This window comes from Cebidichthys violaceus, unplaced genomic scaffold (assembly GCF_023349555.1).
Source record: "Cebidichthys violaceus isolate CVI_PGR_0920_01 unplaced genomic scaffold, fCebVio1.0.p SCAF_45, whole genome shotgun sequence".
Taxonomy (NCBI): domain Eukaryota; kingdom Metazoa; phylum Chordata; class Actinopteri; order Perciformes; family Stichaeidae; genus Cebidichthys; species Cebidichthys violaceus.
Genome location: NW_027176650.1, coordinates 1,378,458 through 1,399,544, shown reverse-complemented (window position 1 = coordinate 1,399,544; position 21,087 = coordinate 1,378,458). Strand labels below are relative to the sequence as shown.

At 46.6% G+C, this 21,087-nt stretch overlaps 1 protein-coding gene across 1 annotated transcript; it reads right to left on the bottom strand.

Annotated features, from left to right (window-relative positions):
* Positions 1-103: 103 nt before the first annotated feature.
* LOC137886721 (serine protease HTRA1B-like) lies at positions 104-14,489 on the bottom strand. The gene is made up of 10 exons (XM_068729303.1): positions 13,941-14,489; positions 10,717-10,816; positions 10,356-10,470; positions 10,082-10,171; positions 4,749-4,943; positions 4,141-4,173; positions 3,497-3,611; positions 2,913-2,970; positions 2,139-2,234; positions 104-730 (listed from the first exon to the last, which is right to left on the bottom strand). Exons 1-10 carry the CDS (start codon positions 14,398-14,400, stop codon positions 562-564), a joined length of 1,431 nt encoding a protein of 476 aa, XP_068585404.1. The 5' UTR covers positions 14,401-14,489; the 3' UTR covers positions 104-561.
* Positions 14,490-21,087: the final 6,598 nt, after the last annotated feature.

The window sequence follows — 21,087 nt, the reverse complement described above, 5'->3', positions numbered from 1 at the left end:
ACACACTTCAGCGTTCATGCTTATTGTTAGATCCTTTTGGTGATTGAGGAACATGTTTGAGATCAAGACAGTTATTTAATGACATCGTCAATAAAAACAACAATTTTTGAAAATAATTTTATTCCCATTTTTTTTGAAAAATTGTCATTAAACAACCACGGACAAAAATACTATTAAAAAAAAATATTCCATCAAGAACAGACACAACAAAACAGAACTACGGTAACCTGCAGTTAAATCGTTGTAGCGACAGACGGAGTAAGTAGAATATAAAAGGTCTGTGACCACAGAAAGATTAGAAGAAGAACTAATAGATACGAGTACAGGGTTGAAGCCTCAGTCCCGGGGTCATGAAGTTTGACCTTTGAAGGTGCGTGTGAGCTTAACGGCGTGGAAGAGCAGCGCTAATAATTACAAGTTCATAAACGCACACACTTTCCTATTGGCTGCCATGTTTTTCAAAGTGTTCATGATTGGTTGAAAAACACTTGAGAGCCAGCTCGGGATTGGTTGACCGGTTGTTGATTGTGTGCTCGTCCTCGGCTGAGGGGGGGGTGGGGGTCACGGTTCGATTTCCTCGGGGACGATGGTGAGGAGGACGTCCTCGTTGCCTCGCCTCACCACCGTTCGCAGCGTGTCGTCCCGCTTTATGGCCGCGCTGACGTCGCTGGCCGAGGTGATTGGCTCGCCGTTGATGCTGATGATGACGTCTTTCTCCTGCAGGCCAGCTCTGTCACCAGGAAAGAAGGGCTTATCACAAGATGAGCATACTCCACATGAAAAGCTTTGTTTCTACAATACTAACTATGTTCGTTATCTCTGTATTCAGTCGTGCGTGTGCATCCCTACGTCTGTCCACGGCTAATCTCACGTACTACTGGGCCAATCAGTCCAATATTTGTCGTGCTCATTTATGACTGTATGCTCAGTGACCTCTTGTGGTTGCAGGGATTCACACTTTTTTGAAAACCCTTTCATTGACTGTTTTATACCATGATTTGTACCTCTCTTGATTTGCAACCCTAGGTAAAACAATTGCATGTATGTAAATATAACTATCACTTAGCAAATTACAAACATCTACAACAGGGGCGCTTCTTCTCACGTGGGTAGAGGGAGAGCTACTTAGCTGTTAGCAGCCGATGGGAGTCCTACAGTGTGTTTGGCTATCAGAGCTAGCAGCTAACAGGGCTAATACAGCTAACAGAGCTAATACAGCTAACAGAGCTAAGACTGTGGACAGACAAAGAGGCAGAGGAAGCGTTAAAACTGTCAACATGAAGTGTTGAATAGGGAACTGCAGTTGAGCTGCACAGAGCTGCTGCAGACATTTGCATAGATTAAAACAAGAACACACCTGAGTCAACTCTGCTGAGTGCATGCTTATATTTGCTTGTAGTCATTATGAATAATGTTGTACAGAATATGTTTAAGATTTAAAGCCACGTTTTCAGCGGCTTTGCTTTTATAATTAAAGCAAGACCTTAAATGTGGATGACTCCAGCGAAAAAATGAATCAGAATTCTCTCGACTGTGACTGTAGCAGTGTGTCCGCCCTGCCAGAGGGAGCGGGACATTCTGGGTGGGAAACACTCATGCCTTCACTGCCAGCTTTCAGCCCGTTCCAAATGCAAAACAGCAGCTTTCAAACCAGAAGTGAACTTTCCACATCCTGCAGTCTTCACACACACACACACACACACACACACACACAGAGAGAGAGTTCAAATCACATAAATGTCCTTTCAGCAAGATCAGATCACCCTGACTCCCGCCTGTGTTCCACAGAAACCCGTCAGACAATAAGAAAACAAACTCTCCTCGCTGTTTTCTCAGGTGGGACGCTGCGGTTTGCTGTCAACAAGCGTTTCATGCGGACACCAAAAAGTTTTCCTGGGACAAAATACACGTGATATACGGCAGGAAGGATTCTGGAAACAACAGCGCGCTCCCTTCATCTATCATCTTCATCTCGAGCTCCATTACCGAGGCTGAACTCCAAGAAGACTTGTGCTGTTACTGGCATGAAACTCCCCTCACATGATTAATGCAGAATTACTCTTTTAACCAGCGTTTAACATAATGGGCGGTGAACACCAGATGATGTGGGAACAAGAAGTGATGCGAGAGACACTCACGCCTCAGCTGGAGTCCGGCTGATGACCTCAATGACATACGCCCCGGAGGTGACATCTGGGAAGTCGGCCTGCCTCTCCTTCAGCTCCTTAGCCAGCCTGACGGGAGAGAAGCAGCCAAACGCCTGAGCTCTTAAAGTTCAACATGTAAAGCATCTCTACAGTGAAAATAAACATCACGTCATTATCACAGTGAACATTTAGTCACCAACTAAATAATGCCAGAAAATGGTGCTTCAAACACACTAATAGTTGCTTCTTGCATGAACTGTAAAAGGATGCTTCAGCGAGTAAGAATTGCTAATGTGTCAACAGAAGTAGAAATCAATGTGCTATCATGACGGACAGTAACTGAGTGACCTGAACCCCACCAGTCTCTTTAAACCTCATAAAGAGATGCTTGTTCTGCTGTCTTGAGGCGTTTCCTGCTGCGACAGCTTGACGCGCTGCAGGCTGTGGGCGTGGCCTGGGTTGACACGCGTTCTTAATTAAACTGGTCATTTGACAGCAGGTACCTGAAGCATGAGGTCACATGTTCTATACCATCCCCGCCCTTGTTGTGTGGGAATGTCCGCATTGAGAAACATACTTTCAGGGATTAATCAACAGTCTGATCTGATAGAAATACAAAAGATAACGCCTTCTTGTTCCAGAGAGTCGAGGAGTTTCATTATCATGTGAGGAAAATACTAAACGGCAGTACTTTTACACAAAGAGCTACCGTTCTATTTACATCCACTAATGTTTAAATGTATCGCGACGCCACCAGAAGCTTACATTGACGTGAGACTCATCATCCTGACGCCGATGTATTTCTTCTTCTGGAACGTTTTACCTGGAGAAACATGAAGAAACGTGCTGTTAGTAAAGCTTATCGTCTTCTGTCCACTCAGCAAAGTACAGAAACACATCTGCAGCCTGTGAAAATACTGATACTGAAAACTCAAGATAATATAATATCTATAATCTCCTCTCTTTACATTCCCTATATATATATATATATATATATATATATATATATATATATAGAAAACATCTTTTCATAATGCATGCGTAAGAAATACTAGAGGGGTTTTCCTCCTTGTCCTGGTGTTCATTTTTATTTTACTAAACCAAATATTTCGTCGTCCTCCTGTCTCTGATGGTCTCTCTCTTTGTCCCCGTCCCCCTGTCTCTGATGGTCTCTCTCTTTGTCCCCGTCCCCCTGTCTCTGATGGTCTTTCTCTTTGTCCCCGTCCCCCTGTCTCTGATGGTCTCTCTCTTTGTCCCCGTCCCCCTGTCTCTGATGGTCTCTCTCTTTGTCCCCGTCCCCCTGTCTCTGATGGTCTCTCTGTAAACTAAAGAGTGAAGCTGGAGCCGACCTTTGGCCTGTCTCTCGTGCGACTCTGCCAGGAACTGTCTGATCTTGTCTGAGGGGATGGCGAAGGAGATCCCCGCCGTCACCTTCAGGGTGTTGATGCCGATCACCTCTCCGTCCTGCGGGACACACACACACACACACACACACACACACACACACACACACACACACACACACACACACACACACACACATCAGTTCGCTGTCGTCCCACCGACGCCGCCGCAGCAAAAGTCCAACACATGAGCAGCGATTCTGACGCCGCGCTGTCCTTGGTTTAGGAACCCGGCTGATCCCAAAACAGACTCATGATCAGAGTCAGCTGTGGACGGCGAGCGTCGGCCAGACATTACCTAAACTCTTTATTTACTCTGATTAACGAGGACTTTAGGAGTCCTTGTGTTTGTTGATATGAGATTACGTATAGCTCTGTTTCACAACGTATAGATGTGGTCCAAGTAATGAGAAACTCTTTTTTCAGAGGTGATGTAACAGTTTAATTAAGCTGAATCTCAGGGTTAGATAAACACACACACACACACACACACACACACACACACACACACACACACACACACACACACACACACACACACATCTTATTTTAGCTTGTGTTCAGTTTCTAGCAGGTTTTCTTTCACTCACCAGGTTGACTAGTGGTCCTCCTGAGTTGCCGTACTGCAAGAAAACAAATAAGCAAACACAGAATGTAAAAGCAAGAAGAAATCACAGCAGGCTTCACTATTTTTGCATATTGGTGAAGATGTGAGGAAGCTTCAGCGTCTGCACCGCGCTGTGGTTTGATGTTGAAAGTGAGCCGATCGATGCAGAGGATTCTGACTAATCAGGAGTTGGAAACAGTTGGATCAACATTGAATATGCATCAAACATCTATTTATACTAAGTCATGCACACACATGGTTATCATAAATGCAAACAATCTGGGTTGTGTCATGCTCAGTTCTGCAGAATTTGGAGACTTTTGAAGACATAATTGCTGAAAATCACGACAGCCTCCCCACAGACCTGCCTGTCTCTCTCTCTCTCTCTCTCTCTCTCTCTCTCTCGCTCTGTCTCTCTGTCTCTCTGTCTCCCTCTCTCTCTCTCTCTCTCTGTCTCTCTCTATCTGTCTCTCTGTCACTCTCTCTCTGTCTCTCTCTCTCTCTCTCTCTCTCTCTCTCTCTGTGTCTCTCTCTGTGTCTCTCCCTGTCTGTCTCTCTGTCTGTCTCCCTCTCTCACGCCTCTTCACTCACATTGATGATGGCGTCGGTCTGGATGTAGTCCATGTCGGAGTTGCGGAGGCCCAGCTCCTTGCCTCCCCTCTGGGTGGTGCTGACGATGCCGGTGGTGACGGTGTTCTGCAGGGAGAACGGGCTGCCGATGGCGACCACGAACTCGCCGGGGCGCAGGTCCGCCGAGCGGCCGAGCATCAGCACCGGCAGCTTCGTCTGCTCCACCAGACGCACACGGGGGAAAACGGAGAGAAGCACGGTTGAAGGAATGATGCAGTTTGAGACGCAAAATACAAAACAGATGAACTCTGTTAAATCACATCCGAACACTGTTATAACGGTTTGGAAAAAATGATCCTAAAACTCTTCAAATGCAGAGTTCATTTAAACATTCAGAGGAACACCAGAACAGTCACCGGACAGTTGGCAGGACACACACACACACACACGCACACACACACACGCACAGGCACACACACACACACACACACACGCACACGCACACGCACGCACACGCGCACGCGCACGCGCACACGCACACGCGCACGCGCACACGCACACGCACACGCACACACACACACACACACACACACACACACACAGAGGTAAACAGCAGTTTATTCTCTCTACGCTGGTGGAGACAGACGTGGATTTCCTGTGGAGAGCTGAGTCAGCTCTGGAACGAGGCTTCTCTTCAGACTCAGACTCTCACTGACAAACTCAGCCTCATCTCCAGCAGAGCGGAACAACGGAGACTCTTCTGAACTCCCTCAGTGGTTCACTTTTAATAAAAAGAATTAAGTCAGTCAACGACATCATCTGATGCTGTGAGTGTATAATTCTACAAACACAGGCAGTAATGAGGAAAACTACAAAAATACACCAATAGTATGATATTTATGAAGTAAATAACTGGATCACACTCATGTGTCTTTACAGCGTGAGGTGGAAGAGATTCAGAACAAGATAACTGTGTTCGTACTGTTGTTTGTACGGCTGCATCTCGGATGAACTGGATGGAAATTATTAGCTTTTACAGTTTCCAGTACAAAACCATGACACACAAAACTGCCCGACTGCTACACACACACACACACACACACACACACACACACACACACACACACACACAACACACACACACACACACACACACACACACACACACACACACACACACACACAGTTTATGTTGGCACTGGACGTAAAGAGTCTAGTAAAGACTTTTTATAAGTTATAATCTGTTAAAGTCTCTCTCTCTCTCTCTCTCTGTCTCTCTCTCTCTCTCTCTCTCTGTCTCTGTCTCTCTTTCTCTCTCTCTCTCTCTCTCTGTCTCTCTCTCTCTCTCTCTCTGTCTCTCTCTCTCTCTGTCTCTCTTTCTCTCTCTCTCTCTCTCTCTCTCTCTCTCTGTCTCTCTCTCTCTCTCTCTCTCTCTCTGTCTCTCTCTCTCTCTGTCTCTCTTTCTCTCTCTCTCCACTCTATTAAAGCCAGAAAACAGTCAGACTGCTGTTTGCTCTGCCGCTGCTCATTACTTTCAGCCAGTAGAGAAACACACACACTCAAAGGCATGTACCAAAAAGTTTGAAAATCTAATTTTTATTGAGTGTTTCCCTTGATTTTACAGGATGAATATAAGCGGCAGGAGCTCCTCACAGTTTCCACAAACTCTTCTAAAGTCATCACGCAAAAATCTGTGCTAAAAATTATTTCCAAATATATTGTTAAAGGACCCGAAAATGTTTCTGCTCAATCAGCTTCTGCCAAAGTTATAACAGTTTGTGTTTTTAACGAGATAATCTAATATCTCCAGACCTGTCAATCAGCGTGTAGCCCCGCCCCTAAAGCATCCCCTGCTTTATGGTCTGTTTGACTCTAAATGGAGCATAATGTACTAAATGAACATCATGCTGTAGTGAAGAAGACTGTAAACTAGAGATTGAGACCATAAACTCATGTTTACAATGTTTACTGAGGGAATAAATCAAGAGAGAAGTAGAGTCATTTTAGACTAGACTTCTATACAACCAGAGGAGTCGCCCCCTGGTGGACACTAGAGAGAATGCAGAAGACTGTGTGCCCGTCTGCTGCAAGTCGTCCTACTGACCTTCTTCAGCCCCAGATGTGATGCGTGACAGAAAACACCTGAGACAAAAAGCAGCCGTGAAGTTAAAACCCATCTTTCATCAACGCATCACACCGCCGAGCATGACGAGAGCGTGTTTGTTGCCCGTTTCTTCTGTTAAGTAACAAGCCCGAACACTCTGACCCACTTTTGGTTTCGTAAAAGAGAGAGAGGAGAAATATAGTAAGGGAGAAAGATAAGGACGGAGCACCAAGGTAAGAGGGGGGAGAGGATGAATGAAGTGAAAGATGACACAGATGTGAATGTGTTTTACATCTGGGCAGCTGTGGAGCGATGAAGACATTTCCAGACAACCAATGAAGACGACATGCAAACCGAATCTCTCTCTCTGTTTCTGAGTCTGACGGACATGTCCAAAAACATTCAGGTATGCTCAACACATCTGTACACGAGCAACACCTTGGGTATGTGCAATGTGTGTGTGTGAGTGAGTGAGTGAGTGAGTGAGTGAGTGAGTGAGTGAGTGAGTGAGTGAGTGAGTGAGAGAGAGAGAGAGAGAGAGAGAGAGAGAGAGAGAGGGAGGACACAAGAGAACAAGAGAACGTAGTTTGAACTTCATTTCTAGATAGATTGATACTTATATAATAAATCCCAATGAGGTCAGTGCACAAACACACTAGCTCAGTCAATCCCCATCAAGCCTACACCAACGTGACCGAGATGGTTCAGCTCTTCTAATCAGAGCTTGAACATAAAGCCGCTCTGTTCTTCTGCACTGAACCACAAACACAACTCCAATCATCTGAAGGTCTCGTCCGCCGACTGCACGGCCGGCTGAGCTCCGCCCACCGGGGAAACAAACATCACCACGATTCTCAGAACGCAACAACACAACCAAACAATAAGGAACATTCTTCTTCTTCTTCTTCTTCTCTCATCTGTCTCTCCTTCATTCCTCTTTCATGCATAACATCTCCAGCATACAGTAAGAATGTTACAGGGTCAGCTAACCCACAACACACACAGGACCTTTTGGCTTCATGTAACAACAGAATTTGCAAGTGCAACACGGCAATTATGACGACCTGACAAGGGAACAGTGGAAGTGGACGAGTACGTGTGGCGAGGGACTGATGAGGGAACGAGAAGCAGGTGAGGAGGTGCAGAGAGACTCTAAACATGAAGTGTGAAGCTGTGAACTGTGATCAATATGCTAACATGACTGGTGGAGGAATAAAAGCCTTGAATGAAAAGATAACAGAACAGCCCGTTCACTTTCTGTGCAGACATTTATCGACTCAACGATGAAGATGGAACATCGCCGTGAGGTTTTACTGGAGGAGTGGAGACTCAAAGACACACATCAAAGAGCTCCTGTCTGATCAGGCAACAGACGAGAACACCTTTCAGAGGAGCGTTGGTGACGTCACCGGAGGAGAAGCTCGTCTTTATATTTCAGACAGACACTCTTAATGACGAAAGACTAAAGCTTTTGGTCTCCACCACCTCCTGACAGATATCCTGTAACTGAGCCTCTTTAGCTGCTAAGTGCTTCACTACATCCAACGCTAACGTTGTCTGTTTCTCAAAAGATTACAGTTTGGCTCATAATGTGAACAAAGCCTTCACGGCTCCGTCCTCTGATAGCTTATCTGCCCTGAACACGCAGATACACGTCGGACTGCTTCGTCTGCAAACACTGCACTGTGTACAGCACACACACACACACACACACACACACACACACACACACACACACACACAGGGAGAGCTGTGCCACTTGAAAAGAGCCTTTATTACTGTTATTACTAAATAGGACAAACACCGCCATCGAAGTCTAGATGTGGTGATTTTATAACACGTTCTGCTGTGATTTGTATCTCATTGAATCTCATATTTGGCCTTTTCACCGACATTATTTAGAAGAGACAGCTAAAGAAAGCCTTACAACTATGACGCTAACCGTGTGTTGGGAGGGTGGAGGGCTGGAAGAAGAGCAGTTCTCTGGATTTTTCTGCACATTTTCATCTCCTGAGGCTCCGGTTCCTCCCAAACTGCTCTCCGCCCAAACAAGCCGAGGAAAACCACGACCGTCTCCGTCTGACCAGCAAACATGACCTCACATCCTGCAGTGTGTGTGTGTGTGTGTGTGTGTGTGTGTGTGTGTGTGGATCATATAGACTCAACCACAACATGTTTACAATAAAGTGAGTGCATTCATCTCCAAAACTAATCCTTAATTAAATCAATCATAAACCTGTAATTTGTTATTTGGCAAATTTACATTTTTGCTAAAACAGTCTTTGGACAGATGACATTGTGTTATGCTTGTGGTGATGTTTGCATTTTGTGTGTTTGTCTGTGGAAGCATCTTCACCACACACACACACACACACACACACACACACACACACACACACACACACACACACACACACACACACACACACACACACACACCCTGCGTTCCACTGATGGTAGATCAAGATGGCAGGAAGGAAGTTTGTGTTTAGATGGCATTAGCAGGTCTGACCCGGCCCTCAGACTGGAGGAGGCAAAGAATCAGTTCAGTGTTGTATTCTTCAGTATTCTGTGTCATATAAGAAGTGACTTCTGTGAGTGATCGGAATGGAAATTACATTTTAAAGTCCAATGCAAATGTACTTGAGTAACTCATGCAGCGTACAGGTGGGTCGTTAAATAGAGACATTTCATATTGAAGATCCCTGCAGCGACACAAAGCGCTGCGTCGACAGAAACAACTCAGATGAACCCACATGAAGAGGTTCCCTCCGTCTCCTGACCCGCTGAGATCGGCTCTCATGAGTCATGATTTTATTTTGCTGAGGCGCCTCAAATAGCTCACTGAGCTACAATAAAAACCAGGCTTTCCATTCAGGAACAAATTAAAGCAATTTTCTTTCCAAAAAAGCAAAAAAATACTTGATTCTGTTTTGGAAAACCAAAAAGAGAGAAGCAGACAGATACAGAAGTGAGGAGAGGTTTTAACAGGAGAGAGAGGAAATGAAGTCAGGAGCTCTCCTCTTGATTAGGTTTTGTCATAAATCAGAGTTTATGACAGCAGATTTTTGGAAATCTGACACATAAATAAACACTGCAGCAGCCAAATATCTCTGGGATGAAGCAAGGAACCTCAGTAGTCCTGAAAACTACAAAAAGGTCTGCAGACGTTTGAGAAGAAACAGAAAGGTCACTGAGGGAACGATCCTCAGTGAACGTCTCAGACGTCCACTCATGTCTCTCTGCTCACCGGAGCGTCGATCTCGATCAGAGCGATGTCGGCCTTCTCGTCCACGTCTTTGACCTTGGCGTCGAACGTCGCTCCGCTCTTCAGCTCCACCTGGAGGAAGCAATGAAACAAGTCACCTTACTCACCCTGATACACTGACACTTCATTTGGTTATTTTACTGCAGCTCATCATCTCTGACAACGTTTATTTCAACCATGAAAGTGGACACGTTTGGAAAACAATAAATATGAATACAAATCATCACAAAATCATAGTCTGAGCATGTTGCCGTACCTTGACCCGGTGCTTGTTGGCCACCACATGGGCGTTGGTGACAATGAGTCCGTCTTCAGACACAACAAACCCAGAGCCGCTGGCGACCGCCATCTCCCGCTTTGAGAAGATCATCCTGAGAATATCATTCATTCACATGGATTCATGTTCACTGAACACTGAATATACATCTCTGCTACACTGGACTACAGGTTAAGAGGAACCAAAGTGGTCATGTTAAAGACATGGATGAACAAGAGTCAATTCAGCCGATCACCAAAGTTATTCATTTAAAAACACAGATGTCAACCTCATGGTGGTGCTATAGAGGAACTATGAGGGGATTAATTAACTGTTGGATGGTTCAGGTGGAGCTTCTTACTTGCGGTACAGTTCAATGTGAACGACAGCAGGAGCAATCTTCTCCACCACATCAGCAATGAAGTTGTACTTGAAACGAAGACTGTCAGGGTTCTCCTGACCTGGAGGAGGGAAACCACACCGTCAATGACCTGCATCACACACACACACACACACACACACACACACAGAAAGCGTTCCCATCCTGGCTGACCTCATGATCACTTGGGTTTTGCTCAGCAGCAGCACTGTTACTGGGAGTCAATCACGAGTTGCCAGGTTGGATAAAATGTCTAAATGTGTCAAACGCGTCGTCAATCGTCGTGCATAACGTGGAGTTAAACCAGCTCCAGATGTGGAGAGCAGTACGAACTGTAGGTCTGAGAGCAGCTGCAGGCCGTCTGCTGCTCCCACCGATGCTTATAAAACAAAGGAAATGACTCAGAGCCTCAAAAGATAGGGATGGGGGGGGGTCCATGCATCACCCTACATAACCCCAACTTGGTTTCACAACATCTTCATTTCCTCATTCACTGCTCGGTGTGTGTGTGTGTGTGTGTGTGTGTGTGTGTCCGTCCCTCCCGACCTGCAGGGACCAGTCAGGAGACTCCCCCCATCCCAGCGTTGGTGTGAACAACATGTTGTCAAAGCAGAGCGACGCAGAGCAGCACGAGACGAGAGACGTTAGGGTGAGACTGAACAGGATCTGGTGCATCGTGACACAACGTTCACTTGTTTCCCAGTCAGTCCCTTCACTTCTTCATCGCTCTCTCTCTCATTGCTCCACCAGGGTGTGTCGCATTTCAACACTTACCTGTTGCCTTTCTACACACGGGGAGCTGCACCCCGTCTCCTAGTACCCACAATCCCTTGTGTTCTCTGTCACTGGGATTACACCAACATTTCCTGGTGCAGCAAAACACAGTATTTTCTGGACAGTTTAACGTCCAGAATTGAGTCTGGAGTCTGAGGAGCTCCTCCGATGCTGCTGACGTTCTGACTGAGCGGCTGTTTGTAGAGAACGTCCACTTCAGCCTCAGCTGCAGCCGACCGTCTCGAAGATGGTTTGTGTGCGCGCGCGCATGTGTGTGTGTGTGTGTGTGTGTGTGTGTGTGTGTGTGTGTGTGTGTGTTTGGCCGGAGGATTAGTGGTGCACCAGCTGCTGCGGCTTTGAAGTGAATTGAACGAAGGCAGTCAGACGAGGTGTCGGTAACAGACTGCGGTCGAAAAAAAGGTCAATTCTGCTCTGACTGAGTGCATAAAGCTGCAGCGGGTACTCAGATGTCAGAGTCCTTGAATGCACCATCAAGTTCAAAACAAAGGACCAATGGACTCGGGGCTGAGTGCCACAGACAGAGACGTGTGCTTGGTCTCTGTTTTGAAGTACAACACCGGTATTATTCTTTAATATAGAAGACTAATCAGCTGATTCATTATGTATTTGCAGCCTGGTTTGTCTCTTTGAGACTCTTTGAGTCTCTTTGAGACTCTTTGAATGTCATTAAGAGCTGGACGAGCCTGAACTGGGAAACATTCCTCCAGTTCCTGAAAGAGTTGAGTCACCGTGCAACCGTGTTGTGTTGATTCTGTATCCAAGCCTGTCAATCTGAAAGAGAGCTCACAGGACTGCACAGCATATCAATAAAAGGATCCCCTCACATCCGGGTTCAACAAGTTAGACTGACCCAGAGCTGTGTCCGTTACACAACCAACCAATCCGCTCCGAGAGATCACTCATTACACACTTAAGGAAGTTCAAATCCTCAGAGGAGGCGATGAGACAGTCCTGTTAATCTCTCCTGGTTGGACATATTAGAGACAGGACGAGAGTAGAGAAGCAACAAGGAGAGAAGGGAAGGAAAGGAGAGAAAGTGAGGGAGAATAAGACATGCAAGGAAAGGAGATGAGACGAACGGACAGAAAGAGAGAAGGCATGACAGGAGAGGAGAGGAGCTAAAGCACAGATGGAAGGAGAGAAAATAAGGAAAGATAAGGACAGAGGACTCTTCTCCTCTTCCTTCATCTGTCCTTCTCCTGGAGAGTTTATATGGAAGGGAAGGAAAGAGGATCAGAGAAATGAGGGGAGAGGTGTGTTCACAGCTGCTTCTTCACAGTGTGTGTGTGTGTGTGCGTGTGTGTGTGTGTGTGTGTGTGTGTGTGTGTGTGTGTGTGTGTGTGTGCGCTCCTTAATAAGCTTTCATTACTCTCTCTCTCACACACACACTCACAGGGGAACACTGTTTGTTTTTGCAGCACAAGGAGACACTCAAGACCTCCTGGCCTAATTTCTGTGACCTTGATGAGATAACATAACAAGTGTGTGTGTGTGTGTGTGTGTGTGTGTGTGTGTGTGTGTGTGTGCGTGCGTGCGTGCGTGCGTGCGTGCGTGCGTGCGTGCGTGTGTGTGTGTGTGTGTGTGAGTGAGAGAGGGAGGACAAACAACCCCAGATTTAGAGTTTGGTGCAGTGTGAGGCGCCGATGCAAATCTGACTGATCAGCAAATGGAAAGAAGCCAGAGAGAGGAAGAGGAGGAAGAGGAGGACGAGGAGGAGATCACATCACATTCTACAGGAAACAGCTTCGTTTGGTGAAGATCCCCACAACAGACACACCATCATTTCATGTTTGTTTTCAATGAAAATGAGAATAACAATGTAAAAGTGATCGTTCCCTCTAATATCGCAAATCATATCCTAACTGCAGCATCAATCAAAATTGCATATTTTCAAAATCGTTTCAAAAAGCTGTACCAGCTGTACAAGCAGCTTCTAATGACGTAATCAACGTCATCCAAGTACATGTACACAGACGCTATCACTCTGTATAAATATATTCTCCATGAAGTTCTGATGAAACGCAGTAAACCTGCAGCTGAGGCCCAGAACACAAACCGCTGAGCTGCTGCTTATTCTGTGTGTAATGTGTAGAAGCAGAGCGAAGCAGCACTACGTAACATTCACTGAACAACGGCCACTGTGGCCACGACCGACCGCTACAGGATAACATGATGGCATAACAGTTGACAACTCACTTCATGAATGAGTCAATTAAGAATAGAGCTCGTTTGAAAATGGATTCTTTGGAAGATTTGAGGAGGTTTGAGAACTGTGATCACCAGAAGAAGAAGAAAGTTAATTCTGTGTGTCGAGATGCTGCTGCTGTCATCCAAGTTCACACACACACACACACACACACACACACACACACACACACACACACACACACACACACACACACAGCTCTCACCTTTCCCGCAGGCTCCTCTCTGGATGAAAATCACCGGTGGCTGCTGCAGCTTCATCGCCTGGTTACTGACGCGCTTCAGCTCGCAGAGGTTCCGGTACGACACACCGTCGCTGCCGCACACCGGGTCGGAGCTGGTGCACGAGCACACGCCGGCTTTCCCCCTGCGCCTCACGGTGGCGGACACCTCCACGCCGTCAGTCACCGCGCACTCCATCCCCTCGGCGCACTCGCGGTGTCCGGTGCCGCCGCACTGCTCGCCCTCGCCGGACGCGCACACCGGGCAGCAGTCGCAGCGGTCCAGCACGTCGCCGGCCAAGCAGTCGGCGGGGACCGGCGCGCACTTGGACTTGTCGCACTTCTCCGAGCAGCCGATGGCGAAGCGTTTGGCTATCCGCGAGCCGGCGACGAGATGCGGGCAGACGAGCAGGGCCATTACGCAGAGGACGAACCGGAGAGTCATGGCGGGACCGTCAGAAACACCGGGGGTGCTCGGTGATAGTCTATGAGAGTTAACGTGTGCTCGGATGCAGAGCGGAGGTCACCACTAACTAACCGATGCGGTTTGGAACTTCAGTGTCGGGATGTCCCGGTTTATAACAGCTGCCGGATAAACACAGGAGGCGATTGGAGGGCGCGTGTGACGTCTGTCAGGGGGAGGGGTGATGGAGGTGTGTGTATGTGATGTAAGCCGCACACTGTGCACGCTCTGAAATGTGTTTTTTGACTTCAATATTTAAATTCTGCGAGTAGTCGCTCTGTACGTTCATCTGTCAGCTGTGTGCAAATCAACTCATATGCACTATTATTATCAAACGATCCACCAGATGATGAAAACAAGCTCAAGCTACAACAACACACAATAAATGAATCCTCGAGGTTGACTGTCACCCTGTAGGACGCTCCATCACGAAACCTTCTCAACCACTGCCTTACGATCCTCCATCCATCCACCAGAGGCCCTCAGACTCTCCCACCTGTCACCTGACGCTCACTCCCACCTCACTCACCTGTCACCTACCGACTATCACCTGTCCTTCACACAGCATGCAGACAAAGAGGCCCGACAGTGCATGTTCCTCCTGAGGAGGCTGAACAGGTTCTTAATGTCCGACAGGGCATTTGAACAGTATAACAGGAACGCTTCAGCCGGGTTCAACAAACTCAAGAACCATCAAGCATGCGGCCGAAACCACCGGCACCCCTCTGACCCGCCTCTCAGACCTGTGCAGTGATGCAGCGTAAAGAGAGGCAGGCTTCCTCACTGAGGACACTTCACACCTCCTCCATCACTCCTCTCAGCAGCTGCTTCCACCTCTGGCCAAAAAGAGACTCTTTCATTCCCACTGCAACACCCAACTTAAGAGACGGTCACCACGTTGTAATGCAGCGTCTCTCACCTGCTCTTCTTTACTCATGGTTTGTTAGTTTGAATATGATTTGATGTGAATCGGGTGTGTGTTTGTTCGCCACTAAGACACTGTTCTATCACTATCTGTGATAAAATAGTCTCCTCTGTCTGCCTTCTACGTCCTTCTTTACAAACTCATCCTCCACTGCTGCTGCTGCTGCTGCTGCACATTCCCATTGACCTCCACTCGGTCACTCAGTGCTGGTGGGCAACAATTGATTTTTCCAGAGAGGTGACTTTGTGATTGAAAAGTTCAGCCCCCTTTTTTTTGGGAGTGGTCTGTTTTGAACACCGTCGGTGGGACCGTGCAGGACTGCAGCACATTTGATGCCAGAACGACACACTTTTATAGGTTCTACAAGAACAAATGTTTTTGGAGAGAGACCCTGATGAACTGTGTGTTTGTTCTCTTTATAAAGCTCACACTCCGTCCTCGTGCTGTTTGCTTCCTTTAAATATTTAGGTAGATGAAATCATCTGCAGTTTGTTGCCGGGAGCTGAGCTCTCCTCCTCCCTCCGGAGCTCCGACTGCAGGTCCAAGGCTGCAGGTGAAGCTGGATCTGGGTCTGTCCACGGTGGACCAGGTCTCTGCTGGAGGATCTGGGTCTGTCCACGGTGGACCAGGTCTCTGCCAGAAGATCTGGGTCTGTCCATGGTGGACCAGATCTCTGCTGGAGGATATAGGTCTGTCCACGGTGGACCGGTCTCTGCTGGAGGATCTGGGTCTGTCCACGGTGAACCGGTCTTTGCTGGAGTCTGAGCTGAAGGAGGTTCTGGTGAACCTGCATGAGTTCATCTGGTTTCACCAGAATCCGACCCGGTGGCTCCGATGACGAGCATCAAGAATAACTCTATAGAAACAGACCATCTTCTCTCTGATGGTCTCTGTACTGATGGAGGTCTGATAGAGGACCAGGACTACACTGAGACTGGTTCAGGATCAGGTAAAAGCTCCTCACAGTGACTTTAAATGTCTTTATCTTATCCTTTAACTCACCCGTGCAAGTATTTACAAGCACAACTGACGTCTTCTCTCAGCTCTGTGTGTCTCGTATCTCGAGTCAGATCCCTGAACGGTGTGTGTGTGTGTGTGTGTGTGTGTGTGTGTGTGTGTGTGTGTGTGTGCGTGTGTGTGTGTGTGTGTGGGTCAGGAATAAATGTGGTGACAAATGAATAGTGTGATAAAGGAAGAGAGAGAGAGACAGAGGGTGAAAGTGTAAGCCAATATTTATACCCACAAAGAATAAACCAAAAAGTTTACTTTATGAATGTGTTTTCATAAGTGTGTGTGTGTGTGTGTGTGTGTGTGTGTGTGTGTGTTCTGTACTTGCCTGACCCCAACATGTAACGTACGTCAATATGTGTGTGTTTACTACATGCAGCTGAAAATAAGAACATCCCGGCTTTGCAATATCAACAGTTGTGTTGTGAAATATCTGAATGTTTGGGGTGTCTCTGGAGCTGCATTATAGCTGCACTATAATAAATAAAATAGAATAAAGTTTTGTAGCTCTGGTTTTGTGTCTGAAAACCAAAGCGTCAGCCTCTGGTGCTGAGAAATGAAGCCAGTGCTGAAGAAACAACAACTGCAGTTCCTCAAATTGCCACTTGAGGCTCTAACAGTGAGTCGATCTCCATAGATCTCCATGTTAAAATGTCAGACTTCACAGCAGAAATAAACAGGTTTACAGCCTGACACAAAACACGGTTTACGTCTCTACACCTAATATCCATGTTCATGACAAATGTAAGGGGGGAATTTGCTACAATTCACCTGTTTTAAATTATGTTAACGCATGTCGTATCTCGATTGTTTCAATCCAAAGTGCAACGAAGGTGATCCAGAAAAGAAACGCTCACGAGTTCCTGAAGGACGAGCTCGCCGCTGCGTCTCATCAGAGCGAGAGAAGACGTGATGCAGAGGAGGTCTTCCTCCGTCTCTGTCTCTCTGTTTGTGTGTGTTGACGTTGCCACGCTCAATCGCCATAGTGACGTACTCCAGAGGATCTACGAGACTCACCGCCTGAATGAAGGGGAGGATGTGTGGACCTTCACTGTACTTCCTTAAGGTTCTTCGGAGATTTCCAAGGTTCTTTAAACGGGTTCCAGCGGTCTCTGGTGGGATTTATATTCTCATTGAGTTTTCAGTGGTCGTTCAAGGGGTTATACAGGTCTCTGGAGACCTTCCAGGGACCCTTGAAAGTCTTCCGATGAGACTTTAAACGTGATCCATTGGTCTTTGAAGAGGCCCATGGGTCCTTGAAGGGGTACCAATGTTCCTTTAGAGGGCTCTAAGGGCGTGTGATAGAATTTTAGGGATCTGTTGAGAAGTTCTGCTGGTCATTGAAGGAGCTCCAGGGATCTTTCAAGGCCTTTCAGGCATCCTGGAAGGAGTTTAATGGATCCTTGGAGGGGTTAAGAGCTCCACTGGTCCTCAAGATGGTTCAAGGGGTCTCAAGGGATCCTTCAAAGAGTTCCAACGATACTTGAAGGTAAATCAATGGTCCTTTAAGGGGTCTGGGGTTTCCTTGAATGGTCTTCTGCCAGGCTCCATGGGTCAGAATGAGGTTAAGGGTTCAAGGATGACTGCAGTGTGAAGAGGTGCTACTGGCCTGGTCTTGAATCAGTTCTTCAGATCCTTGAATGAGTTTCAATGGCCCTTTAATTTCATCAACAGGTCATGGTGGAGTTGCAAAAATCCTTAAGGGAGTTCTAGTGACCCCCCCGAAAACTCTTCCAGGAGTCACTGAAGGACTTCAGGGGACTATGAAGGGTTGCTTTAGGCCTTGAAGGAGTCCTGTGGATCCTTGAAAGGATTCCAGGATCCTCGGCAACATAAGGAACAATTTAACACAGACTTTGCCAAGAGCGTATGTGGTGTCATATTTTAAAAACGTGATTGAACTGTTGTGTAATAACGAATGCCCTGGGAGAACGAGCATAAGGTCACTCTTCTCCGAGGTTTAATTTCCTGTTCATACGACTCTGAACACGGAACATTTATTGGCCGCAGCGCACAAAACGGTTCCACGTTGTTCAAATCAAATTTAAAAATGAAAAGATGACATTTTATACCAAGCTGAGTAATAAGAGAACAGGACTACCCTGTCATAATGTTATTTGCAGTTATTGAGCAACGTTTGCAATGCACTTAATTCTTAGATGAAGACCATGTGAAAGAGTAATAAGAGCGTCTGTCCTGGTGAAGCAGACGCGTCAGCTCCCTCTGCTGCCAAAAAGTGGAATGAACGAACCTGAGATGTTTGAAAATAACTGATTTTAAATTTAAGTTGATTCTTGGAAACAGTTTCTTTAAATAGACGTTCAGGAGCAACTTCATGATTCACTTTGGAAATATGAATTAAAAATTGTTTATTATGAGTCATGCGTGTAAATTCACATCAGACAGATATATGTGGTGATAAATTAACAAAAAGCTCCAGTCTCAGGGGACGAGTCCGGCGTCAGTTGGACAGCTCATCATTCCTGTTCATGATGTGAAGTCCGCTGGAGGGCATTCAAACACTCGGCTCTGCTTTTCCTGGAAACCCAGGCTCATTTGTGTGTGTGTGTGTGTGTGTGTGTGTGTGTGTGTGTGAAGTATCAATCTAATTCCACTCGAGTTGAGTCAGTCAGCAATAACGTTTTGATTTATGCATGTGCGTGTCCGAGTTGGATATCAAGAGCGTGAAAAAGACAAAAGAGAGAACAACAAAGTTAGAGTTGGCGTGTGTTAAGGTGCAGCTGCCTGCTGCCTGCACACAGCATGCTTGTGTGTTAGTGTCTTAGTGTGTGTGTGTGTGTGTGTGTGTGTGAGTCTGTGTGTGTGTGTGTGTTTGTCTCCGATGACTCAGGCCTCCTCCCATCCATCCAAACAGTCCGGTGAAGTCCTCGTGTCAGGGCCGCTCCGCAGCGTTCAGTCTCATCGTGTTTGTGGGTTTTTGTAATCACATCCTTGAAATGTTTGATGCTGATTCTGGTCTAAATCGAGACAAACAATGACGACGTCTCCAGATCACATCAGGACGACACTACAACCTGAAACAGATCGACAGAAGAAGTGGAAACAGATGAAAACAGCAGTGGTTTCAATTCTCCTGGTTCCATTTTGCGGCGTTGTCAGCTGGACTTAGACAACCTTGGCAGACCAAGAACCCGACCGGACCTGAACCGTAGTAGGTCGACGGTTTCTGGGGCCCATTTAAAAACGTGAGCTCAGAGCCAGCTCCCTCCTCGCTGTTAGGTGCAGAGCAGCGGTGGCTTCGTTAGACGGAGGAGACTCCAGCGCTGATGAAGCCCCGGCGTACCGCTGAATCTAAATCACAGGGTGGAGGCGGCAGGTTGTGTAAGAGCTTCCTGTTCCACCAGGAGCGTGTGTGTCGACAGCCGGAGATCAGGACGACCTGACCGGGAGATTCAACCTGAGGCGGAAGTACGGGACACGATGTGTGAGGTGAGCTGCCAGGCCACGCTGTGCAGTTTAGAGTGATCATTTGATTATCATAGCTCATAAAAATGAATGAAGGAGAGTCTATATCAGTTTTATCACCACATCTAACAAAACTGAAGATCTTTGGTGGTTTGTAATAGTACTACACCCAGAGAAGGAACATTTTCAGTACCTAAACCTGCACCCTGGTTCCTCCGGTGGAAACGTTGTAGAGTTGAGCTCCTAATGAGGTTCCTGGAAGTTCCTTATGTGGTTTCCCGGAGACAAGACTCCAGGAAGTTACTGTGCACGGCGGGCCGACCAATCGTCTTCTGCACGGATCAAACCAGATACAACATTGTCAATGCTAAGCTAAGCTAGCATGCTGCTGGTAACAGCTAACATATGTAGCGTACAGATAGGACAATGGCGTCTTCTCATCTCACTCTCAGCATGTTTCTAAAGAATGCTGGACTACTCTGTCAACCGGTAACAGCTGCTCACAAGAACTTAGTCTGACTACAAGTCCGCAAGAAGGAAATGCTGCAACGGCTTCTGTGTCCGGCCTCGTTTCACTCCTCTGAAGTTTTGCCATTTGTTGAAATTTTGGTTATCGAAAGCTAGAACTACGACCATTGCGCTAGATCCGCTGTATGAGCTACGAGTCGCATCACGCACAGAGATCACCTTTAGGGTCATGCAGCACTTCATCTAGCATGAGTCTGTTTGCATGAAATAGATCCCCAGTGTTTGGAGGCATCATGAAAAGTAATAAGAATTGGTGCAAAGATGTGAAAAATAAGCAACATGCTGGGGCCTAAGTTGTGTATTATGATGATAGTCCTTTTGTAAATGGGGACATTTTGTCATGTATTATCTATGTGGTATGTTACATGTAATAAAAAGAACCACCAATAAAAGAAGATTGAGTTCAAACTTCCTCTGGAGAGTTTTCAGTAGCGGATGAGCAACCGAAAGCCGCTCGCTCCAAAAGAGCCATTAACGGTGGCGCTCTGTGGGTTTTAGATCGAGCTGATCTTTGGCTGAGCCTGAAGTGAACCGCTGTCTCTTAAATCTTTGAAGAGGTCTTAAAACTGTCTCGGCATCATTTGAGAAAGTGATACAAACGTTTGCAAAGCAGCGCGAACGTGTTTCAGAGCTTCAGAGTGGTTTGTCTGGAGGAGTAAACCTTTATATGTCTCTGACAGAACCAGCGCTTCATAGATGATGTGATGTCAGTGCTGTCTGTCCAAAATATGTTTCACATTTCAGCTGCAGACGTTGTAAATCCAATTAGAACGTCTTCACAT

Bases quoted from the DNA above. Each gene is read 5' to 3' on its own strand.
- LOC137886721 (XM_068729303.1), bottom strand. From the start codon at position 14,400: ATGACTCTCCGGTTCGTCCTCTGCGTAATGGCCCTGCTCGTCTGCCCG. The intron at 4,174-4,748 runs GTGAGTGAAGAG...GTTTTCTTGCAG, and splicing joins AGACCGACGCCATCATCAAT to TACGGCAACTCAGGAGGACC. The intron at 731-2,138 runs GTGAGTGTCTCT...TCCTGGTGACAG, and splicing joins AGCCGGACTCCAGCTGAGGC to AGCTGGCCTGCAGGAGAAAG.